The 27,094-nt window shown below is 36.5% G+C and overlaps 1 protein-coding gene across 2 annotated transcripts; it reads left to right on the top strand.

Annotated features, from left to right (window-relative positions):
- Window positions 1-2,873: 2,873 nt before the first annotated feature.
- LOC141903602 (coiled-coil domain-containing protein 33-like) lies at window positions 2,874-27,094 on the top strand. 2 transcript variants are annotated; one of them, XM_074791791.1, is made up of 21 exons: window positions 2,874-3,068; window positions 3,715-3,976; window positions 4,259-4,513; window positions 4,973-5,139; window positions 5,569-5,735; window positions 6,740-6,873; window positions 7,028-7,137; window positions 7,223-7,540; window positions 8,123-8,255; window positions 8,833-8,966; window positions 9,412-9,483; window positions 11,793-11,960; window positions 17,720-17,850; window positions 20,050-20,297; window positions 20,930-21,018; window positions 21,400-21,580; window positions 21,849-21,925; window positions 22,018-22,122; window positions 22,556-22,672; window positions 24,137-24,181; window positions 26,263-27,094. In XM_074791791.1, exons 2-21 carry the CDS (start codon window positions 3,724-3,726, stop codon window positions 26,338-26,340), a joined length of 2,982 nt encoding a protein of 993 aa, XP_074647892.1. In that variant the 5' UTR covers window positions 2,874-3,068; window positions 3,715-3,723; the 3' UTR covers window positions 26,341-27,094. The 2 variants fall into 2 exon arrangements, with proteins under 2 accessions (XP_074647892.1, XP_074647893.1); XM_074791792.1 differs by lacking the exon at window positions 24,137-24,181.

The raw sequence follows: 27,094 nt of genomic DNA, 5'->3' as shown, positions 1-27,094 counted from the left end.
CGCAATTTTGTCATGAGTCACAGTATCAGTGTTCTGACCATGCGATTGATAATAGCATCTGACCAGAATAGGTTGAAAAAGTCGATTGGCTCTCTTCGCAGCATAGCCGGTAACTGGAAAAGATAAAATTTTATGTGGTCAAGGGCCTGAATAAGCAAATCAGAAATGAAATTGTATAAATCCTTCATTTTCCATAAAAATCTAGGGAATTTTTATGCAAAATAAAATGAATTTATTCACGTGTGTGATCTCCCGAAATTTGTCGGAAAATTTTTGTTTGAAAATAACCCACCCTGTAAACACCATATAAATCTAATTTTTACTTTAGCATTGCTCACCTTTGTACCTGGGTGTCCGACAAATGGTTTCTGTTGCGGATATGTTAGATCATCTTCGCTTGAGACACACAACCAGTCACCATCATCAAATTTTGAGTCATTATTAGGGGGTGGGGGAAGATTTCGGTGGGGGAAGATTTATTCCATCATCTGACTGGCCATCATTTGAGTTGTCCGGTTCAGAATCATCCGACTGTCCCTCTGATTCATCCAGCACCATACTCTCATCTTGAAAATATTCTGAATCGCTGTTATCTGACACGGCATTGTCACTATCGTCACTATCCAAAATTTGATCAATCACGTCAGCCACTTGGATTCGAGAAGGCCTGCGCGCCGCCATGTTGCGTATTATAGTATACTACGATAGTTGTAATGAAAGCTATGACAGTGCAGATCGATAATCTAATAATAGTTCTTATTTCTAACACGAGGCGGCAGTACTATCTAGTGCTGAACTTGCGGTCCTGATTTCCCGAAATTCGTCGGAGCCAGCACCTATTTTAAAAATGGATCCCCGACATTTTTCGGTTTCAGCGCACTAAGGGTTAAAGAGGCTAACTGATACATTTTGGGAACTGTCCAGCATCAAATTACATGTAAATCCACATAACTTGAACTCGAACTTGAACTTATATTTATTGCGCCGTATATAACATTTATACATAGGATAAGACATGCAATAAATTTACAGGACAAAACAATTAAGAATAACATAATAAGAGTACATAATACATGTATCATAAAAAACAAAAGCTTATACAAGAAATAATTAGAAAGGCGCCCTCAGTCTCAAAGCTGAGGAATTACTACAAAACGGGGTCGAGTCTTAGCTTAACCAATTTATCAACCAAATCGCACACAATTGTAGAGATTTCGGGATCGTTGTTATTGTAAGACATCAGAAAAGCGAATTTATCATAGTGAGTCAGGGTCCTGAAATCGGTAAAAGTGTCCAAATACGTGTAAATATCCGACCTGGCACTGTCGGAGTATGAACAGTCGATCAGAAAATGCAGTTCATCGTCAACAGATTGATCTGAGCAAAATTGACAGATCCTATCGGGAACCGGTATTGGAGGTTTGTGATGTCGTCCAGTTTCAATACGGAGATGGTGGGACCCAAGGCGTAATTTGGAGAATTCGCGGCGATTTGTGAAGTTGTTAGCAACAACATAATTTTCTATAATGAAGCGTGACTTAAATAGTTTGTAGGATCGGAGTTTTGGGTTTTTGTTTGAGTCGTTAATTTCTTCGAGCCAAATGGAAGAATAAAGGGCTTTTATTTTAGACTGCAGTAGATTAATTATCTTTTTGGGATGGTTTGACCCTTGATTGCACCAAACACCTGAGAGGACGAGGCATTCCAGAAGTGAGTGGAGACTTGTGCACCAGTTCTAGGTTGAGTGCATAGACGTTAGGTTTTCAAGATACGTTTTATATACCACAGTCGAACTGTCTATTTTACAGATGCGCAGCCAGTAATTGACCATAAGTGGCAAGAAGGTTACAAGTTACTGTCCCAGATCACCACGAACAGCAGCATTAACAGAGCGTTTCTTTACCGGGAGTAGATATTTGCCAAATTTGATGAACCATTTTTCGCAGGGTAGAGAGTTACAAATATCGTAAAAGTTAGATTGGTCTATTTTAGTGATATATAGGCGGAGTCCCATATCTCACTACAGTATCCAATGATGGGGCGTATGAGGCTTTTGAAAAGGCTGTAGGCTGTGGTTAGATTGTTTCTGATGTAATGATGTAATGTTTCTGATGATCACATAACTCAGTCCAGGGACAAAAACAATTCTTTGATGAAACCTGAAATACCTTATTCCTGATATAGAAAATTTTGACCTGGACAATAGTAATAATGAAAATAATTAATTTATATAGCGTAGAACTTTAGAATAATCTCCGCGCTTTAGATCACATGAGACAATGTAAAAAAGACTTTTTCTAAAACAAACGAGTCACACAATTGGCAAAATAGCTAATCTATAAAGAAAAGTCTATAAAGATAAGATAAGAGATTGGACATGCATCTATTTACCCTTGAATATTGACCATATATAGTTTATCATCTTAAGTTAAAACAAAAATACAGTATTTCTTAGACGACAAGATATCAGGTAGAAAGCCTTATTTATTTCATTAAATTTCGTTGATTTTAAATCAAGATCTGGATTAAAATGATGATTTAATATGATAATTTGATCAATAACATAGAGTCATAATAACAAGAGTCATTAATGAAGTATGATAAAGGACGTTCTTAATTGTTAAGTGAATCAAGTGAGTTTTTCATTACCCTATTCGCTTTTTCTTATGATCGAATTATGTAGCAGAGTTAGTAAATCATTTTCGCAAATAAGTGGAAATATTTCACAATATAATGCGCGTTCACAGTTGCCGTGTTGATTCAAATCACTGTCACTATAAGCTATGAGAATTATTTCTATTGAGAGTTCCTGCCAGTTCTAAACTGCTCTCTATTCAATACCTTTACTTGTGCCAGTTTTTTTATTGGAATCTTTACTGTAGATATTCTATTGACTGTGTTTATGTATGTGTGTCTAGTACATGCAGTAATTGATCTCCATAAGATCAGAATTTCTGTCCTGTAGGGTTACAGATGTCACTGCAGTAATTATTAATTGTTACTATGGTCACTTGATTGACGTGAAATCAATGAATGTCTAGTTAGTTTCAGGATTACGGTAAACAAAGGTAAGATTTCAGTGGTAGCGTATTTCACCAATACCTACGCAGCCTTTTCTATCTTGCTATGTGTTGCTAATCTAATTCTGATGGGGTGAGTTAGGAATGATATGACATCGATTTTTCTATTGAATTTCCCATTTCACTTGACCTAACTGTTAAACAATTTGATAATCTGGTTTTTCGTGAAATTATAAAGTTAGTACTTGTTTGTAAACAATTTTTGTCAGCTATCCCTTTTAAGGGTGTATATAGTTCTTAGTAAACCACTTAGCTCTGAGTCGAAGTTATCGAAATGTTCCTCTAGTTACGTCGTAGAAACTTCACTGATCACCTAAGTACATCAAAATCTAGTGCTTCAATTCTAAAATGGCCGGACAACTGAAAAATTCATCAAGTTTCCATAGAAGCCAATGTATTTGAAATTCAGTTTCATTCATGTTAGATAAGTTCCTACCATTTGCTAGCACGTATAAATTTTCTCTTGTTATCTGGAAATTATGATATAATTTGGAAAATGTTACTGTGATGAAGTTGAACTTCTATAGAAAATCTTTTGTTCAGTATTTTCCACAAATTTTACCTGAATTCATTCTCGGATAAAATATACGTAATCTTTATGCGAACAGTTGATTGAATTTCTATCCGTTTGTAGAATTTGAAGATGGCGATGGAAAAGAAAGTGTTGCTGTTTGCATTCGACATGCACAACATACAGTTCAACTACATGGGACAATTTCACTTGAAGATATCGATTCAAAGTAGTTTCAATACCGATCACAGCGCAATTACTGTCGCGGTCAATGACGGGGAACCGGTCGCTCAATATGAAGCGCAAACCGATCAAATTTCTCAAGATGAAGACGAACATTTCTACGAGTTCAAAAATCATAAATTCATTTTCAGTTTGCCACGAGGTTCGTATGCATTTGATTGGCCAGACTCAATGAATAATTTAAACTTAATATTTTTGTATTGATTTGAATGCAACTGATTCAAACTTAATTGGAGCCAGTTTAATTCCTTGAATGAGACAACTCATTGCTAAACCGTTTTTAATCAAATCTTAACAGTATAATGTCTGGTATTTTGTACATGTATTGTATTTTCGAACAGTTGATATGTTTTTGATAAATCTAGTAACTTCCATTTTCTTTAAACGAATCACTTAGTAATCCTTAGTAATCTTTTGTTTTTAGGATATTGTAAAAATGATAACGTACATGATGTTTATCTGCTGGTCCAGGCATTCGAAGTGCAGTCAACTGGTGGTGCTCCGGCTAAACTCGTCGGCGAAGCCAAGTTTGCCATCTATCCACGGACGAACGCACCGCGTATTGATTTAACGGTCGACCGCGGTGATGATCTGTATCACTATACTGATATAATGACTCTTTTACGTACTGTTAGTACTGAGGATATCAATATGCACTGTGGACGTATCAAATTTACAGGTAACTTATTCATTCATCTCCTATTTATATTTCTAGTTCTATGATCTGATGTAAAAATGATCAGGATATTTATCAAGATGAATTTATTTGCACATGGGTTTTCATGGATTAAACTCACAATGAGTTTCTTTAGATTAAACTAATGAAGAGTTTCTCTACTTAACTCATGTGTTTCTATATAGGTTAAACTCATAAGTTTATCTCCATGTTAAAAAGGTTACCTATAGATTAAACAGGGTATATCTATATGTTAAAATCATTATGCATTCTTCTATAGATTAGTCTCATTAATTTAAGTCAAGTTAATTCATAGGTTGAATTTAATTTGAGTTCATTTATAGATTGAACTCTTTAGGTTTTAGCTTTACCAATAATGAATTTGTCTATAAATTCATTGTAAGTTCAACCAAGATTATACATATTTAGAAAACTTATCATTTATTGATTATTTGTTTTCAGCGTCCTTGAAAGAGGATATTTATGCAAAAGATGAAACACCAGAACCAGAGCCGGAGCCCTCTCCAATCGTTGTGACCCCTCCACCGCCACCTCCACCCCCTAAACCTCCGTCTACCATAGACTTACCTCCGTCTACCGTTCCTCCCAGTCGGAGTACTCCGAGAACAGTGAGTACCATAGAATAATACAGTAGACTTAATGGATGCATGTCAGGACCAGATATCTTTATCCATTATAGCCAGTATATGCTATAAGTGTGTATCATACCTTATATTTATGTACATAAAATGATATACACCCATTCCTTTCTATGATTTATGTGCAAACCTTAAAAGGGGTAATAGGCCTATGGTCATAAGGACCTTACGCTCATTGAGTATGACATATGATAAGACATCGCTGAAGAAATCAAATGTTCAGGGCAGAAATACATTAGCATGAATTCGATGTATCCCTGTAGTTTACTGTAAACGTAAATAGCAATATACTAGAAAATAATTTTCATCAAAACATATGTTTAACTTAACCTGTGGCGCATGTGTAAATGTTTCACTGTTGTAACAAGTTTTGAGCAAGCACTTTATTGCATCTTTCAGACTGTTGATTCTCCGCCGCTGTCTGTAATGTTGACACCGCCGCCTGGTGATGGAATGTTACGTCACGTGTCTCGTCCCGGAGCGGAAGATATTGTAGTTATATTCCATGGAGCGACGAGTTTACCTCCAGTGACAAACGGGAAAACACCGATTCCATTTGCAATCGCGTAAGTCTAGAGAGTCTCTTATCCTTGATTTTCCACTGAGATTTGTTGATAAAGCGAAATAAGTAAGATGCTACAGAGTACCTTGGCCTGGATAAACAAATCAATCTTTCATATTACAATGAAATTTCCCAGGAGAACATTTAAACTTTTTAATGTAAAATCGCTCAAAAAGTTAATTTGATAACTAGAAATATTTTGGGTGGTTGCTACCACCCTTCTTCTGTCTAAAATGATATGTCAAATAAATAGCTGAAGTATTTCAAACTTTTCATTCTCTCAACAATTGTGGGATTTTACATTTATTGTTTCATCACGGATATTGTGAACTTACTACAAGGAACCCTCTAATAATCTAAGGTTACAAAAATGTCAAACGAATAAAATTTTGTCTTCCGATACTCGCCACATTTAAGGACTATAAGGAATCTATCGAAGAAAAATTATGCGAAAAGGTACATCTATTTCACTAGATGAAAACTTGTTTTCTATTTAGTTCAATCGTATTTATATTTATTTGGTAATTGAGAATTTCTATACTTAAAACTGTGTGATTAGATAGTTTCCCTTTTGTGCTTTTCATATATTTTTTGTGTTTTTTCAAAAGATATTCAGTTTGTTCTTTCTGTTGTTAGTGTCATTGTTTTGGAGTGGTAAGATTTTGTTTGCAATTTTATTCTGGTTTCTGGTGTCTTGCTCTCTCCATGGTTGTTGTGTCTCACAGTTTGAATGAGGTTGTTTGTTCCTGCACTTTGTTCCTAATTTCTAGTTCATTTCCCTGAATTATTGAAGAGGTTTTTGAAGTACAATGCACCATAAAATTAGCCATTGAGTCCCCCTTTTCTTGCACCTCATGAATTGAATAAACTCTACTATTAGCTCGGGCCTAATCTGTAGACTGAAACCAAATTTCATAAGTTTGAAAAGAAATTTCATGAAACAATTTCATACATATGTGTAGAAAAACTAAAACGGACAAAGAGTTTGGTGTTTTGGGTTATTTGTAGAAAAACTAAAACGGATGAAGATTTTTCGAAGAAAAGTCCAGCGGTGACACATTCTGCTAAACGTCCAACCTACTCACCAACCTGGGAGGAGATGGTGACGTTAGAAGTGGAAGATATAAAAGGAAAAGATGAAGGTAAGAATATTAAGATAATCACAACTTATTGCATTCACTTTTCATCTTGTGCATTAAAAAAAAGTTAGTTTGGGAAGTTTCCAACATGCTTTCATGTATTGTCTTGATATTTGGTTTAAACTAGTATCAGCTGAATGCCTTTGTTTGTTTTTAGTGCTCGTTTTAACAGTTGCTGATCAGTCATCAAAAGAGTCGTTGGTAAATTATAAAATACCGTTAAATTACTTGATCCCATTTCATCAATACCACTTAGAACTTATCATGGTAAGTAAATTGCTGAAGATGAAATATTCTTTGGACCAAATATTCCGTTGCATTCTAAAAAGTTTGAATATGTAAATTTTTGTAGCCAGCAAAAGGGATTCCTAACGGAATACGACTTTACTGTACCATAATACGAAAAACATCCTCGTTACCGCGAGATCTGGAATGTCCTAACTACGTCGCGCTGGAATTTATGCTTCGACAAGTTCAACGACCTTTCATAAATCCCTCCGGACCACTGATCGGTGTTGCCAGGGTTGTTCCGGATTGTTATAATTACGAGTTGGATATGCTCGGCGATGGTAAAAAACTAGCCGGAATCGGACTGACGACAGTGACATTTCCTTCACCGCATCCGTCTGCTTTCAACGTACCCGAACAACATTCTCAAGGTTACCCGCAGGTATTTAAGATTTCAACCACTGGCAATGGGATGGAGCATTCTGGCTCAGTCGACTTTATTTCACCCAAGTGAAGGATATGTTTTGTATCCAGACAAGGAACTTTTCTGATAGCAGAAATTTTCTGAGATCCCTAATTACCAGTAGTTCCTTTATAGTTATCATACGAATATCAATCCTGAGTGTCAAACTAGACACAGTGGTTAATTAGGCCAATGGTCTATATAATCAGTTTTAGGGCCCAGTTTCACAGTTAATAGTATGAGTTAACTCAGACCTAGAAAAATAAGTGACGAGTTTTATTCCAGGGCCTGTTACAAAGTCGTCACTGTATTAAGCCCTGAAGTTGTCTTTAATCTTAGGACTTGTCTTAATTTGTCATATTGGCTATAGAACCAAGATGAGCTAAGGCTGGTCTTGTATTTAAGCCGATTCCCTGATTTTGAGCAATCTTTGGTCATCTTTCTCTTGAAAAAAAATGAAGCAATACAAAGCATTGTAGCCGCAAATTTACCCAACACACCAGCTACTTCAGTATTTTGCTTGTATGGGTTTTGTTAGTTCCATCTTTTTTCTCATCATAGATAACAATGCCAGGTCGACCTGAAGTACAACCAGTCTGGAATCATCCGTTTCTTTTCACTCACAAACGAGATAAAGCGACGTTGTTTACTCCGTCCGCCGCCCTGATTATCGAATACTACAGCGCTAGCACTGGTACGTGTCCCTCTTCTGCAGAATGGGCAACCATTCAAGGATTCCCGTTTATGGCAAGCAAGGATCCCTCGGGTGTTATTAGTCATTACTCGGTCTTCCGCGTTCAATTTCATCTACATTTCAGTTTAAATCAAATGAACATTTCTCTTGACTAAATCAATTATCAGTAGAATTCTATTGATCACTTAGTTGGCAAATGAATTTGATGTATATTTGATGGGTCCTGTTTAGTGACATGTATGGATTCTGGGGCCAAAAAAATCTGGCAGGTTTTGATTGCTCTCTTCGGGTTCGGGAATTCGCGTTCAATTTCGACCAGAATACATTCTAACAGTTGCGCAATTGCGTGATTTGTGATAATAGAAGGCCAGCAGATAATCCAGTTGGTAATCCGGAATTGCTATTCCTAAACCCAGAACATGTTCAATCAAAACCTGTCCCTATGTTCTAAGTTGATTGATATAATGAACTTAATTTTGACGACCCTCTTTTACCGCTTGTCACACCAGCTGTTGGTTCCCAGTTTTACGTATCACAGATTATAATCATGTTCAAATATTTCTCTCCATTTCAATAGTAATGACAGATATCGTGTGGAGCGTAAGGAATCCAGTCGGTTATTCTATTCTGAGCTTAGATGAGGAAATCTATAAACAATTGATAACATCATCCGGACGAAATGGATTCAAACTGGAAAGTTTACCCATTCAGGTTAGAAAATACAAAACAAATCAAAATCAAGTTTTCTGGTGCGCGTTCACTGTAGTCCTAGAAAACTCAAGGAATCAGAAAATCTAGAATGAAATCAGGGAATGTGACAAATTTTGGCAAAAACCTTGAAACTCGGGGATTTTGGATCTACTTGACACTACTCATTTCATTATCAAAACATGTATGTTATCCCCTGAAAACTGAATAGATTGTAACATTTTAAAATCAACAAGAAAATGGCCACCCTGCTCCAGCTATGTATATTGAAGCTGCTACGTATTACTATAATAGAGCTGGCCTCATCATCATCCATACAAAATATCTGTGGCCAATGGCACTTAAGATGGTTTAAATTACCATCAGTTACTGAGGGAGTGTTATAAAAAATGCTTAATATCCCGCAAAATGATTCTAGTATTAATATAAGCATTTTTTCGTATTTCAGGGCACTAAATTTGAGACAACATCGGGACACATACCTAGTGTCGGATGCTCGATAAAACTTATAACTACCGAGGTGAGTAATCAAGGGAACCAGTTCTATGGGCAGTCTGTCAGAAAAAGGTGTTTTTCAATTCAAATCAGTACCTTTTGGTTTAATCGCAGTAATTGCGTGAATACAGTGCATGAAATATGTTCTATGAATATATGTAATGGCATATCCCTATGAGAGTGAAAGCCGAATTTTGGGAGAAGGTAATTTTCAATACATTGGTACATCGGTTGGAGGTAGTTAGTTGTTAAGCAATTCAAATCAATTGCATAAAATATTTTGAGGAATATGTTTTGAGCAATATCAAAATATTTTACTCCTACCTTATTCATTCTGTGTGCGTGGAATAGTTCGGATTTTCTGCTTTTGGAAAATAATAACTCGAGTAAGGTTAAACCAGTCCGGTCTATCTTCATACAGCAATCTGAATAGAATTTTCGTTGCGATTGATTTTTCAGGAAGATTTCTGGAGATGCGAGTTTCTTATTACAAAAAATGTTCCTCACAATAGCAGACGAGTTTATATGACTCCGATGACTATAGGTCTTCACGAAGGAAATTAACAACAAATGAAAATATCCTTCAGCTTTAGGGCAGCTGGGGAGAGATTTATTATATTAAGAATTAGATAGTTTCAGTTTTACAACAACAGTAGACCCCACTAAATCCAGAATTTTTGCAGAGCTGTACCATGGATCATCATGTCCGGATAAATTGAAGATCTGGATTATGTCGGGTTTACTGTACGAACAATGTATTAGCAAACGCTTTCATGAATAAAGCCTGGATTCAAGAAAAACAGATATTTATCTCGGGTGCTCTTTGATTCAAATTTTTTCCCAGGTTTATAAGACTTTCAAAATCTCTTATATTTGAAGACCCAATAAATCAAAAGATCGAAAAAAGGTGAATAGATACATCAGTTCTGTCATAAATTCGGCAAGTAGGTAGTTGTTGTTTTTCTGAGGAATATTTTTTGATGTAAAGTTTGAAAATGAGGTATATTGACTCTTATGGAAACTATCCGATTTCGCTAAGCTATGTAAAAAACTTAAGTACTTTAGTTGAATACAGGTAGATGGCTTTAATTTCCATGTCATCATGTCAGTTAATATGAATTTTAGAATCTCTTAGTAGCGAAGAAAATTTTGTTAGATTTTGTTAATTGTAGATTTTCTATAGAATTCCTGATTAGAATTTATCTATTATTGGTACTCTCCTTACGTATGACGGTTTCAGAAACCTGTACTCATAGAAAATTAGAATCCTGAAACTTCTTTTATTTCTATTTCAGTATCTCTATTTCGATACTTTTTAAGGCTCAGTTTTTCACATCTTTCATACTTTACTATTCCTATGAAGCCTGTTGTTCAAAAGTTATTTTGTGACAGTGAATATTACGAATGCATTAATACCGTGGTAACTACATGCGTATTGATGGTTTACTTTAACCAACTTTTGGGTAACTGGCCCCTAAGTCCAGTAGTAATCATGACTAAATTTTTATAGGCTGGTCTAATGTTGTTTGATTAGAACTAGTTTGGTCTTCATGGTTCCCGCAGAACAGGGAAATTGAGAAAAACTTGGGAATTTTGAAATAATAATTCCCGGTTTGGAAATATTTGGGAATTTGAAAGATTTTCCTCAAATCAGGAATTATTTGGGAAATTCATTTACATTTCGCGTATTGCATTTGCCAAGGGCAACTTTCTTCAGCGATTTCCCTCAGGAATCACCTTTTAACCCTTTCAGTGCGTCTACACCGCAGTGCGGTGTACGAATCAGTGATGGATTTTGCTACTACACCGCACTGCAGTGTATTGATTTAATTAGTAATTACTAATTATCTCACTTGAAAGATGGCAGCACCTGTCAAACATAGTGAAATATTAGTGACTAACGATATACCGCGCCAGGGTGTAGACACACTATAGTGCTATTTCCGTTATTCAACACACTAGGGTGGAATTTTTCAGAATTTTCAAATTATCTTCAGCACCATAGGGTATTATTTAGGCAGCACTGAAAGGGTTAATCACCCAGTCACCACTAAAATGTTGACTGTAGTATGATGATATCTGTTCATTTCCATTTAGGGAAATTGAAAAATCACCCATGAAATACTTGGGAATCTTTAATTCATATAACTGTGGGAACCATGGGCCTTAGCCTAGTCTTGCCACATCTGTGCAACTGGCGACCATAGTACATAGTTAATAGTTATCGTTATGTCAAGTTAGATCAACTCTTATTATGTTAATATAAAAGTTTCGCCTTTTTTGTGAAATATTCTGTAAATGTTATTTTAAACATGCTATATATTATTTATGTAGAGACCCACTTGTATGGCTGAAGCGACGAATGAACAGATAGATTCTTTACCGCGTCTACTGAGTGATGATATACTAGAGGAGAATCTAAGTGCTGACGAGGACAGCGACAACGGCGCAAGAGGAAGAAATAATCTATTCGTACAATACAAACTTAAACGAGGATATGATGTAAGTTTATTTAGATTTGGGGGACTCGGGGTTGTAGTGATCAGTAAAAATCCTGAAAAGTCAGGGATTTTGAAAGTACGTAGTTTTCCATGCCTAAGAAGGCGAGAGAATTTTTGTGCTAAAGTCAGTGGGTTTTAGAATATCTGGTGTAATGATATTTTCATATATATTCGTATCGCAGCCGACATAAGCTCATCTGCGACGCGACGGAACTGAGCGCAGGGGTTCCAGCCAATGAGAGACCTTAATACATAGTACAAATTATCAACGCTAGTTAGCGTCATTCGTAATTTGTCATAAACCTTCAAATTCAAGTAGTTCAAAACGTAAACCAAACCTTCAGCACGGCAGAGGACTGGACCGAAGATCTAGAAACGAAATTGGTAGAATTATGGTGTGAGCGGCCATCTTTATAGATGTCGCTAGCAAAATACTTATTCTAGGGGTACGAGTCAGTTGATTGAATTCGGTCATTTAAACTAGCCTACTTGCTAATTAAAGAGTGGCCACTGTTGAAAATGAATAATTATTACTGAGTTATTTAGTCACGGAGCCAACCCATTTGATTTACAGTTATTAACTTCTCATAAGAAGATAATTCTCTCTATATTTTCTAGTCTATATTGAGTGTCTTTTTCTTGGCACTGACGATCATCTCGTATGAGTTGAAATTCCTTTATAATCTGAAAAGTCATTCAATTCTAGGGTTTCATGTCAGTAAATAATGTGGAAAATTGGGAAGAATGGTCATGAAAAGTCATGGAATATTGTAAATTATTTAGTGCAGGAACCCTAAGACAAGATTTCTTAGGCTTCGCAGTTTAAGCCATAAAATACCCGGTTCTGGGAACTTATGTATTGTTAGGTCCGTCTGTAAAACCGTCCCTGGTGTCGTGATTTCAAGGTTTGCGGGAGCGAAGGTTACATCTAGGATCTCTTTCCTTAAATAGGAAAATGAAATCTCGAACCCATGACAGATAGGAGCACAAGGAGCACACCCTTCTGAAAATACAATGGCAATATCTTTCAGGGCATTTCTCCACCTACAATGTATAAAACAGAATGTAGGTAAAAATCCCCCCGGTAAAAATCCCACAAGGTAAAAATCCCCCCTAGGTAAAAATCCCCCCTGGTAAAAATCCCCCCTGGCCCTACTTAATTCATTCAATTCTCGGACTGCATCAGCAAATATATTTGCTGGCCTGTCATCAGTTCTTTTCGCCCGTTGCTTTATCAACGATCTGGTTTTTGCTATCAAAACAACTGTATCACTGCCGAGATGATTATGATCAACAGTAACTTGTGAAACAGTATTGTCGATGGTAGTTTTTAATCGCGCCATACATCCATCTTGTCTCCTTTTAGTACACTCCCAATAAACAGTATTCGCCAACTTTTTCTTCACAACGTACGTGTATCCTTCAAGACAAAGTTTCTGACCACCCTTATTGCTGCTGATAATTTCCATGTTAGACGTTTAGAATTTTCTGAGAAATGTGTAGCTATTCTGTCGCGGGATTACTTTATATATGCTACTGTGCCAAAAACCCAAACTAACCAAGGGATTAGAACAGTCATTTCTATTGTTTAATAATTTCAAATGCCTTAAATTATCTTAGGGGTAATCACTCCGGTGCCCATAAAATCAAAGAAGTTAATAACTGTAAATCAAATGGGTTGGCTCAGTGACTAAATAACTCAGTAATAATTATTCATTTTCAACAGTGGCCACTCTTTAATTAGCAAGTAGGCTAGTTTAAATGACCGAATTCAATCAACTGACTCGTACCCCTAGAATAAGTATTTTGCTAGCGACATCTATAAAGATGGCCGCTCACACCATAATTCTACCAATTTCGTTTCTAGATCTTCGGTCCAGTCCTCTGCCGTGCTGAAGGTTTGGTTTACGTTTTGAACTACTTGAATTTGAAAGTTTATGACAAATTACGAATGACGCTAACTAGCGTTGATAATTTGTACTATGTATTAAGGTCTCTCATTGGCTGGAACCCCTGCGCTCAGTTCCGTCGCGTCGCAGATGAGCAACTGCCCACCTACCGTAGGCCGGAGTAGAACATGGGCAACTAGCCGGATACGGCTTGCGACGAGTCAGTAGGCATCCGTAGGCGTCGCGTTGCCGTCGCAAGCCGGCTTATGTCGAACCGATTGAGGAGCAACTGGCATAGGCCGCTAGTTGCCGCTAATCGGCGATAAACCCAGTTGCGTCGGTAGGCGTCGCGTTGCTTGTCGACATAAGCCAGCCTTAATGGATGGAATTACTATACTAGAGTTTAATAAAGCAATAAAGTGCAATAAAATTTCAAATCTATATTTTTTTAAACATTATAGCTGTTGAAAATTTTAGTGAAATCAATTATGGGGGGATTTTTACCAAGGGGGGGATTTTTACCTAGGGGGATTTTTACCGGGGGGATTATTACCTAGGGGGGATATTTACCGGGGGGATTTTTACCTGTTACCAATAAAACAGCACCCCACACCACAAGATTTAGCTTATAACCTCTTAAATATCATTTTGAAAATGATCTAGTTCAAATTTTAAAATGTTACAAATAGAAAATTCATTAATTCAGTTAATTCTAACAGTTCATTTAATTCGTATAATTCATTTAAGAATTTATCGCAAAAAAGAGTTCATTGCAAGATTCAAATATATTGCAGTTTTATTGCAAATGAATAGAATTGGAGAAATATTTTGGTGGGGATTTTTACCTATTGTAAATATTTGGGGATTTTTACCTGCAACCATATCCATCTGCAGAATATAGGTAAAAATCCCACACGGTGAAAATCCCCCAAGTTTTGTTTTCTATCAAACTTAAGTATACAACCTAAATGATATAGACAGTACTTTATACAATGACATTTAGGGTACATAGATATTTCACTATTACTTATAAACTAGATTTCTTGATAGAAATTTTCAAACCTACGATAATATCATTTGTATGCAGCATGTTTTGCTATAAGTCACAGAAAAATGTCAACAAGAAAAGTCCCTTTTCATGCACGTAACTTGGTAAAATTCACAGATTATCAAAGGTGAATATTGTGAAAAAACACCACAGAAAATTTGAAATTTTTGAAAACTGTTCAAGTTTTTCAAGGTAATGATATTGTAATATTTTATTATATTTTGCTTTGAAATCAAATTTGGGGGGATTTCTACCTGTTATCCTATTTGCCTGATGACTGGTCAATTACCTGAAATATATGCCTGTCCCTCAAACTTGGAATAAACATTCTAACAGTATGATTATTACTCCAAGCTCAAAGCTACAGCTGAACCACTAATTAGACCGTTCAAATATGCATTGATACTTTACATTATGATAAACTATTAATGTAAACATTGCTGTTGTTTATCAATTAAGTTAATTCACTAATAATGCTCTGGGCAGGATATTAATCTTGTCTATTGTGAGCCGGTGACAATCGGTGAATGTGACTTGTTTCCCCGGGTTACGCAGTATAAACAGTACTGAAGGCTATGGGAGGCATAATACTTGAATTATGTTTATATACGACATGCTCAAGTCAAACATTCCTGCAATTAGGTCAATCTATTGAAGAACTAAGAAATTCTTGATATATAACAGCTATAGGCATAAAACTTTTCCCGAAGTTTACAACAAGTTTATTGCGTAAATATTTCTGAGAAATAATAATTATTCGCGCACATTTCACGCAATCGAAAATAACAAGAATCAGGAATATTTAGGGAAAATTTAAAATTGAAGAGAATAGATGAAGGATTTTGCGTATAATGGAAAGGGATCTGTTAAACTAGCGATATGTAAGAATTAGCGCGACTGAAAGCTTTCACACTTGGAACTATTAAGGAATATTTGAAGAAAATATAAACGGTGTTAGTAAACTTATTAACCCGGATTACTAATGACGTTTTGGTGAAGAAAAGTGTAAAATAAGAACTTTGAGGCGATAATTCTGCATTCATAAACGTTTTCAAGATGGCTACTATGTACTACAGACCGTATACAACTGAGGTAGGTTTTCAATATATCAGAAAGTCTGACATTCAGAATTAAAAATTCGTGTGTTATCTGTAAAGAGTGAACTCGCTATGAAATCGTGCGCATTTTATGCCATAGTCAAATTTCTTTAGTCAATTCATGCAAGTATCTGACAGTTAAGAATTCCCACATAGTCGAAATAATTTCCTTCATAGATATTTGATTTATTTAGCGCTGTTAAGTGTTCGTACAGTTTATATAGAACAATGTCGTGTGAATATTATGAATAATGTGGGAAAATCATCCTCTAATTTCCTCGCAATTCATTTATTTATGTCAAACTCTGACGGAATTTTCTCATTATTAACATCACAAGGAAAGTCGAATTTCTCGACATTTATCGTTTGACACTTAAGTCTTATATATGTTTGATAGATAGCTCCTCGACGGTGGTAACGGTAAACATCATTTCTGATAACAATCTGGATCTAAGAAATTTTTTCATCGAATTTGACGGCTACAGTGCGCAGAATTTCTCAACTATTTTCAAGGAATCATTTACTTGAGGAATATAGTAAACTGTTTGATATTTAGAAATATTGCTACGGTTCAGAGTTTTAAGTTCGAATTTAGTTTGCGGTTAGGATTTTTATGGCGAAACATAGAATGCGTGATACGCCGAGCGCGGGGCCGTCGTATTACGCGAAAAAGAAAGCCGCCTCGAAGCATACTCGTTTCCCGAGCGATCACCCGAATCCGAGTCGAAGTCTGTCGAAACAGACCGATTATTCTAGCGATCCGAGTCCTCGTAGACAACGGGGCTCACCGGATAGCGAAGCTAGTAGCAGCGCTTATCGTCCGTATTATAAATCCGAAACTAAATATCTGTATTCCTATCTGGATAAAGGACCTATGAAGGTAGGCCTATCTAACGTGTTCCCGTGGCCAGTGAAAATCCTGGAAAGGGAATTAAGGAATAGTGTTCCAGGTTTTTGAAAATCCGGGAATTTCAGCTCTAGTCTAGGTGCTATTATATTTTCATGTTTTCTGGCCTCTTGAGTATCTGTTCGTTGGCTCTTATAGCTCTTCTGGCACAAGTGGAAATTTCTAGAAATCTAGAAAGATGTGTAATTGGGAAGAAAGGTCATGGAAAGTCATGGAATTTGGTAGATTAATTATTACACAGGAACCTATCATAATAAGAATAGGATTTAACCCCCCTCCCCCTAGCATCAGGCCCCGTGTTACACAATTGCGAGTTAATTCTCAATTGCATAGTATCCTGCTGTAACTAACTTCAAACCAGTGAGGAATTCTTGTGCAAATCACATTTCATGTATTTTTCAAAGCATCCCGAAACTAAAATCAGGGAAATTATGCCCCATTAAGCCCTCCGAGCTTACTTCATTTCAAATGACACCTTATTATTTATAGTCAAACGCTCTTAGCGGGTCATAAATGATTAAATCAAAACCTAGATTAAACTGGGTTTTACTGGATAGATACAATTTGTAATTTACCAATCTTTAAATCTGGAAACTAGTGCAACCCGCAATTTTCATTGTGCGTTATTCATTTTTTCCAATATTTTTGTTAGTGTCTCCCTTGTTAAATGATTATAGTCAAGATTCGAAACTTCAAAGGAAATGAATGAAACAAATATTGAAAATGCTTGGTTCATTAATACGGGAACATAGATTTAGGCATATTTTTTTGTAAGAATCGCCTAGATTTTGTAGTGAAATTATTATAATGATTTTTCAGCCGAATCAAGATTTAGACCGGGAATTGCCGAGACACGACGCAATGGACACCATTCTACCTGAGTACCAGTACATATTTATGGATCCACCAGGAGCTGCCGAAAAACCAAAAGACAAAAAATCTAAACAAAAGTTAGTATTTTTCAGTATTACATTATATATCTGTCATTAAAGGCTTTTTAAGAATAATTATGAAATATTTCATTGACCAGACCAACAAATATTCATAAATGTAAGTTCTATCATTTTGTACCGCCAGTATTATTTTTGGTGAGAGTTAGTTAAATTTCATGTATTTCTTCAACGTAGCTTAAATCTCTCAGTAAATCTCTGCTCCGAAGCGTCGGGGCCCAGTTACATTGTCCTGACTGTTCAAAAGAGGCCTTAGATCGTGTTGTTTGGTTGGCTATAGAGCTATGGTCTTAAACTCATCTTAAATGTAAGCCATGACCGTGCAACTGGCCCCATAGCAAAAGTAACCCCTGTGGAATGTGGAATAGATATCTAATACAATAACAGATTACTTCTAACTGGAATCATTTCAATCCGAATTGTCACTTACTGGTTACTCGAAAATACAAATCATTCCACCTTTGTGATAGAATTTTTGTTTTTCGATTAAAATCGCCAATTTTGTTGTAATCATTTGAAATCAAGATTGAAGATAAAATGTCACTATGTCTCAGGCTTCTCACCATACATGATTGAGGAGTTGGGATGACAATAACAGATTTAGAACGATGGGTAGGGGATGGCATGAAATGTACCGAAAGACTTGTTCATCTTTTTAACCCTAGGTTAAATCAGTCTATAAAACTGGCCCAAGGTAGTTAGCGTACTTGATAATTGTTGCTTCAGAATTTTAAAATACTTTAAACACCCATCAAAATTTTGATATGTCTGTGCTGTATAAATTCATATTAATCAGCTAGTGACGAAGACGGTATTAGCTTTCTCATGATATTCTCGTGAAAATCCGCCTATTTTCAGCTCGACTATTCATCGTCAATGAACTAAGAACCTAGCCTTATATTACTTCTTTTTATTAGGTTCTATTCAATCTATCTACCAAACTGTACATGCGTAAATAGTTCTTTATCGACTACTAAGGTTTGCTCCCTGGTACAAAAAAAACTAAGTTGAGTCGAATGAATACTAGTCTATAATACTTGTTAATGATGAATAGTCACGGCCTTATTAAGATTGATCGCAGTGGCCAGACTAAGATCATATTGTTTCTTCTGCACGACTGTTTATCTGCTTTAGTGTATAAGCACTTTTGAAGTAAAATTATACCTAGCAATGCCCTAAGCTCTCAAAAAAGATTAAAATTGCTTAAACTACTAGAAGCACTTCAGACCCCATTTCAGTTTTATGGTACATTTGGGTTCTATAGAATTGGATAAAGATTTATTTGGTTCCTAATGTCTATTTAGCACAGGTTAACTGATAATTGATTGTTAGAAGTTTATCATAATGATTTAAATCATTTTGTTCCAAATCAGCAAATTCAGATGCATGGTTAGTGGGGCTATAATGTATCATTGTTTTGCTAGAGCGAATTTGTCAGTGAAATAGAACGCATTTGATTTGCTAATGTATATGAAGACTGGAGGCCGCTGAGCGGCAGCCTGTCCACCCAAGAAATCGTGGATCGTGTAGTAGAGTGGCCAGGTTTTGTTTGGGAGGCAAACAACCCTGGCAAGCGAGAATGGTGCGGCTATGGATGACGAAGTATTTGAAAGTAGATCACTTGTATAATCAAACTTATCCTTATAATCGTCTTATGTCTTACGTATTTGACTGTGTTAATTGATTAGATCCAAGCAGATCAAGTCAGGAAAAACAACGTGCATGTCAGGGAATATTCGGGGAAAAGCAAGTTAGGTGAAAGTGGCACGTGGAAAACGAACAAAAAAATATAAAAATGGACAAAATGATCTTCAACCTTTTAATATCCAACCTTTCAAAAATCTCGATGTATTAAATTAGGCAGCCAAGAAAAAATTCACCCCAATCAATCGCTTGCCGGTTCAGACTGAATGGAAGATTGTTTGAATGAACTGGACCCGAATTTCCAATTATGTACTTCGATTTATAAAAATATTCTGTTAACTCGACCGCCGATCACCCAACTATATTTGTACTTCGATTGCCGATTTCAAAATCAAATCCCCTGTTTCGCTCCCGGCAGGTGTGGTGGGTCTGTAAGGGACACTCAATCAATCAAAAAATCAAACGAAATTTACCAGCCAAATAAATAACAGGGAAAATCCCTACTTTAAGATCAAAAGTGGCCACACTGTGAAAGATGTTATTGATGTATTTCAGGCCACAGGATTTGAATCACACGCAGTATAACCTGTTGGACCATCAAATGAAGGAACTGGACCGATATCGTTTAGCTGTCCAGAAAATGGGGCAGGACATCATCCAACTACGGCAAACGGTGCGAGATCTGGAGGGCGCTAACAGTACATTACGTCGCGATATAAATCATTACAGCGATTCCACGCGTTACATGCTAGATTCCTCTGAGCTCGATGGATTAACTAAACCTGAATTAGTCTCGAGATACGGTATGATCACACCTGCAGTCGGTGAAAATAAAGTCGGGGAATTTAGAAATATTCGTCCAAGTCATTCAGTGCCAGGGAATTTCAGCTCTCTGTGAAAATCATGAATTTTTGGTGTAATGATCTTTGCCTTGATAATGATAATGATATGTGCCTTGCACAACTGTTAGTTGTGCAGGGCAGGGTTTAAATTCCCTAGAAATCTAGAAAGTCCTGGAATTTTGGAGTTTGGAGTTTTGGAGAAAATATCAGAAAAATAAGGAAGTAAAGTCATGGAATTCGGTAGATTGTTCAAGTGCAGGAACACTGAATTGGCAATTACGCAAAATCTTTTCATTCATTTAGAATTAACCATAATAGCAACTAGAAGGTTCAGGGTTTTTTTTCAAATGAATTGCCCCAGAATTTAAGCTGGATCATTGACGGCTCTCCCCGACCTCTCTCACCTCTTCAAAACTTGGTGGTCATAATATTGGACCTTGTAGTATACTATGCATATTATCTGAATCTCGTGTGGAACTGGTTTTTAGATTTAAAAACGAGTTGTTTTTTTTTTCATTAGATGAATTCATATCTGAAGATGAAATAACTTGATAAAAGATTTAACATAGTATTTGGATGGATTTATATTTTAGTCGCATTGAAACAGTCATTGCAGCATCAAACTGGAGATTTATCGCATTACAAAGACAGAGTTCAACATCTACAAAATGAACTAATTAAGGTAATTTGGTAAATTGAGGCTTCCACTCATGGCAATCATGGATCAGCCAGGTTCACGAGTAGTAACTCAGTATTCTGTAGTTAATTTCTTGTGTACATTGCTATCAAATTTGAACGAACTTTTCTCATGAATATATCAATTCTTTATGAAAACTACCAATCACTGTTAGGTAAATTAATTCAAATTTATATTTGTTGGGTTCTGTGATGATTTATTGATTCTGGAGCCTTAAAATCCATGCTAAGTTGAGTGAAAATTGACTTATTTTGACAACGTATGACTAAGTGCTCAACACGCTATCTGGTGGAAACTCTGATGTTTCATTTGCAAATTCCTACTTATTCAAATATTAATCACTGCAATAATAATTCTTCGTTTTAGAAAAACGAACAAGAAAAGGAATATATAAAGTTGAGTAACGCTCACAAGACGCAGCAGCAGCTGGTGCAACGGCTTCAGGAAATCGTACAACGCGAGAAAAAACTGAAAGAAACGATGAAAAATCAGGAAAATGTCATCGTTAAAATGGAAACGATGCTCAGTGATAAACTCAAAACTGGCAGTAAGTTCAAACAATGAGCTTCCATTTCCTGTACAAAATATTTCCTTGCATTTATAAGTTAAAATCCCACAATATAAAAGAAAAATGAAATACCAGGGGCCAGTTGTTAAAAAGTTGGTTAAAGATAATCGGTGGACAAATACCATAGTAACAATGAAATTTCAATTGTCACTATGTCAACTATCAACTGGTTAACTCTTAACCAACTTTTGAGCAACTGGCCCCAGATCCTCTAAAAATATGGAGAAAATCATTATTGAATTTTCAGAACAAAAGAAAGATGAAACGCAGGCCGCATTGTTAGCTGAGAATGCCAGGTTACGAGGAGAATTGGAAATTTCTAAGGTATATATTATAAATTTTCCGGTTGGGAAACAAATAAAACAAAAATTGTCATTTTCATACGTCGCAAATTCATACGTCGATGATTTTTGCAGAAGGATAAGAAGAAAGGAGGTGGAGGTGGAGATGATCAAGAAAAACTGGAATTGTATCAAATGTTGGATAAAGCTGAAGGAAGAATAATGTCGTTAGAGAAACAAGTAAGAATCCGAAAGGTTGATTTGTTCGATGATGTGAAAAGAAATATGAAGAAAGTCATTGCTAAGAAAATCAAAAATGTTATACTCTCTTGATTGTTCATTTATATGAAGATTATTTAACGATTTGACGAATTTATTCGGGCTGACCCGGGAACTGAGGTTGTTTGTAAAACTAATTTTAGGGCAAATTGTTAAGGGAAGGACATTTTCGCTGGGCCAATTTGTCAGTTTCCAACATGTTCGACATCACTGTGCCTATGTTTTACAGAAATGGCCCATATCTAGATTTTTTCAACCAAATTGTGCACTTTCAAAAAAGCCTTTGAAATAAAAATGAGGGCACAAAAATGAGGGTCTCTATTGAGGAACCGAGTGGGTCTCCTGATTAACTGTCACTCCGGCTTCGTTAAATGTTTCTCTATATATGTTACAGTTGGCTGAGAATGCGCGGAAGTGGGGTAAAGAGAAAAATGACCTGATGGTAAAATTATCGGAATCCGAACATGGGTTCAACCGAAGTCAAACTAATGCTGCATTAAACGATTATGCGGTAAGATTCGATCGAACGAATCAAATCATGTCCTTTGATTCTCAAAATTATTGTTGTGAAGGCAGGTTTCGATTGAACATATTCCAGTTGTTGAAGAATAGCAACTCCATATTACAAACTCACTATAACAACCGCTGCTTCTATCAGGTTTGCAGATACTATTTTGGAATTGGTAGATTGCATTTTCGAATGCTCCAGAAGAGTTATCTGGAATGGAATGAAGTATACCGTTTGAAACCTACCTAAGTTAAACCCGCTTAATCTGGATCGGTCACTATAGATGAATGTGCATGAATATGTTCAATCTAAATTTCTCGTAATTCGGTGCATTAAATCGATTGATTTCATTGGTGCCAAATTAAGCGGGGCAAGCACTTTCCATTTGATTATCAAATAAGGTTGAGCTCAATTATTGAAATTGTTCCGTGGCACAGAGAGGACTTCAGAGGTTAGGCTATCCTTTGAACCTCACATTGGTTTCAGATGTTATAACCTGGGGCCGGTTGCATAGTCATGGCTTTGACTTAAGACCAGTCTAAGACCAACTTAGTTCTATAGCCAATCTATCAACTTAAGACCAGTCTTAAGATTTAAGACCACTTGTGGACTTAAGTCATGACTGTGCAACTGGCCCCTGGTGTTGTTGTGAGGTTAATCAGTTTACAGACCTAATTCCTGCTAATGATTTGATATATGTATTTTGCACCAGCCTACCATGTTTGTCCCGATGCGCACACCTGTACCCACGATACCTGCTGCACCTGCGTCGTATTACCCGACCTCAACTCTAATGGTACCTACGCCCTACCCATCGTACTTTATTTGAGGTAACCACGTAGATTCCTGGCAAACTGTTACTCAAATTCTATTCTATGTTCAAATAGCCTTCCTAACTTCTTCCCACTGGCTTTGACTGTCTACATTTTCCCTCCATTTAATCACGTATTCCCTCTCCTGTTTTGTTGTCTAATTAGGCGTGGTAAACAGTTTGAGGAATTTTGGGTGCAGTCGTTCATGATAACCAGGGCAAGATCTCAGGGTCTTACCAAATAACTTCGAAGCTAATTGATAAGAAAGTCCGGCAGTCAACTTTTGACTCCTTTTCATAATTTCTGACAAAATTGTGTCATTTTTGAAGAATGTACCTTTTGATCAATGAACACTGATTTTGAGGTTACTTCAGCGGAACCTTGTTATAACAAACTCGGATACAATGATTCATCAGACATAACAAATATAGAATTTTGTCCCAATTAACACAATTAGATTAATTTTGTTACTGGATATAACGCACCATCAGTTATAACGAACAGATTTTCTGGTCCATCAAGTTCCGCTGTAACGAGGTTCCACTGTGCGGCAGTCACATAGCTGCCTCTGATTTTCAGAAATTCCTGATCCTGTTGAACATGCATTCTTCTCTGTTATGTCTGTTACATGCACATGTTTCTCGCTGTAATTTAGGTCAGTAAAAGTTGGGCACCTGCCGCTATTTGTTTGTGTAAACAGGTAAACAATAATCACTAGACTGGGTGCTGGTTTTCAATAATCAGTTTATGGTAAAACTGTAGCTATACATGGCCTGAGACGTCTCAACTCGGTACCGTTGTGATCTGGTCATCTCATTTGAAACATGTGACAAAACTTTTTTGTACATGTACAGTCTGCTAAGTTGGATCAGAATGTTGGATTTTATCATTTGTCATATGGTAATTCTGACTTGATATTTCATTCAATGAAGTCTATGAATATCCATACTTAAGTCGTATAAGTAAGTCGGATAAGTCATTGCCCATTCTCTGGTCCCAATGTTCAGTATCTGCTCATTCGTTTCGATACAAAACCCCTGAATTAATCAAGCAACAATTGGTAATATATTTTAAGTCAGATTTCACTAATCTCATACATAAATCGTTCCCATCAGATCCACCTGAAGCAGGCTTGACAGTTTCACGAAAGAGTTCTAGTTTATGACGGTTTGAGGAATTAAAAAAATCAATGGCGACCCGTTCAAAAATGTCGAAACATTTTTGTGAAAAAGCGGACCCTGTTCGATCCAACCAATACCGAGTTAGACACACAGAAGTAAACTTTTATTTAGTAAAGGTGACTGTCTTATTGTTAGTGTAGTGCTTAGTGTGTACGGAAGACTGGTGTTGGTTATTCTTTAATGCTTAAAAATCCAGGAATGATGTGTAAATTATTGGCATCATCAGTGAGTTTGGTCATTTGGCGCCAACTGGGTCATTATTCTCTAGTGTGTAGATTGTCTTCTCAACAAAGAAACAAAGGTTTATGACGATTAGACATGTGCATGTACCTTGCTTTACTTGGACAAGTTGGGAAAACAAGCTTTTGGGTGAAGGACTGGGCTAATCTTACAACTATTATGTCATAAGTCGGATCTGTTTTTTAGTCTTGTGTCAATTCACCAACATAATGAATTTTCACAGAGTACATGTACAGTCAAACTTGCTTCGAAGTGTTCATCGAAAGTCATTACATTACACACCTAATCGAGTCATCTCTATTTTATATTCTTCACTTTAATTTACTAAGTGTAAGTCGCCACAAGTGGATAAGTCATCGACATAATGATGATCCCGACTGTGACGACTTTTAAAGCAAGTTTTACAGTATTTTGTAACGACACGCGAGGTGTCTATAAACAAGTAGAATTGATCGCATACACACTGATGATGAGTTTTTGTATTGTTTTAGTTCCGACCAAAGTAAAAAAATCATTCAATGCGAGATGATGAAAGGTTAAGTATGAGAGAATTTTATTTCGGAGAGTTCCAGTAGCACACTGCTTGGTATCTACACAATATTATACCGCACCGTTCCGTGAGAAACATAGTGGAACAGCATTTAGCTACAATCATGGAATGTTGTTTTTTATTTTCGTGAAAAAACAAATGCACAGTTCGATGTGCATAACTTGATGATATCGTTTACAGAATATTCTCCTGAATATGGATAGTTCCACGAAGGACAAACTGGATATTTTCGTTTTCAGAAATTGTTTACGTTTCACACACTTTTTCCACACATCTTTCATTCTAAATAATGGATAGAATGCCTGATATACTAATAAGTTGTTATGTATTAGTCGGTATATGTTTCAAAAATTCAAGATTCTTTTAGAGTCACTTCTATACACAATGCTTTCTTTCACACACCATATACCAGGCTCTATACCCAGCCTGGTTTAGATTTTAAAAGCGAATATTAAAGTTTTCCGTTGGTCGAGGGATGATCCTGTGCCTTGTTCGAGTAGTAGCGATAGTAGCGATTTAATTAGTAATCGTTTAATGTGGGAAATAGTGAATAGGGGACCTTCTGCCAGCGCCTATCCCAGTCAGCTGTATGGTATGCGGAAAGTAAGTTCCTAGTTCTCAATAAATCCCCAAATCCTTCACATAGCTAAGATATTTTGGGTACAAATATTTTCCAATCATAATTCACTTAATTTAAGAGAACTTCGTTGTTGAAGAAATGGCATAGATGACCTACTGCACACTAGCGACACCTAGCATACAGGTAGAATGATGTACGCGTGCGTAATTTTGATATTGATTTATTTTCAGGATCGCTACGATTCGCGACGTTACACAAAATCAAGAGCGAAACCTCACTCGAAACTCAAACCTCTCGCGTACAGCTGAAAAATCTGTCAGATCAGCTCAAAGCAAAAACTGTGATAATGCTTGTAGTACATTGAGTATCTATCAGTTCTGGTGTTGAGAACTGAGAATCTGATGTAATAACGCAATCTGAATAATGATTATGATCCCTGAATATAGGTATCGATTTCCGGAGAATTTCAAGGGCTAAAGCTCGGTTATACAGCTGTCAATCTGCCGTCTGTACCTGATGACGATTACCACGTTTGAATGGTGAAGTCTGGACGAACGCATTTTTCATAAATGGCGAATGTCTCCCTAGAATTGATTGTTCATAAATGACACCCTAATCAATTTAAAGAAATGACTTAGGTACTGCCACAGGGAGTGGCGATGCCTGGAGGAACACGTTTTGGATGAATGTCTGTCGAACATCCGATGGGGTGTGTGTAGACAGCAGGTCAGTAGCTGCATCAATGAGCCCTAGCACTTTATTTGCACGAGTTATACAGTTGGGGTTGACTCTGCCCTACTCAGTGGCGTTGGAACAACTGTAATATGCACGTAGATTTTTGATTACCGAGTTGAGGATAGGGGAAATAAGACACCTGAATATCATCCGACTTGAGCGGTTTACTTGAGTCGACAAGTACTGAGAAAGGAGGGTTCAAGACCTCGTAATGCTGTATGTAAAACCTACAAATGACACTCGTGTAGCTTTCCACTTTCAAACTAGTTACTTATAGTTCAAGTTATTAGCTACCAGTGTATACCAAATATTATTGAAATATTTTGT

The sequence above is a fragment of the Tubulanus polymorphus genome, chromosome 4, assembly GCF_964204645.1.
Source record: "Tubulanus polymorphus chromosome 4, tnTubPoly1.2, whole genome shotgun sequence".
Lineage (NCBI taxonomy): Eukaryota > Metazoa > Nemertea > Palaeonemertea > Tubulaniformes > Tubulanidae > Tubulanus > Tubulanus polymorphus.
Note: the sequence above shows the minus strand (reverse complement) of the source record. Positions and strands in the feature narration are given on the sequence as shown.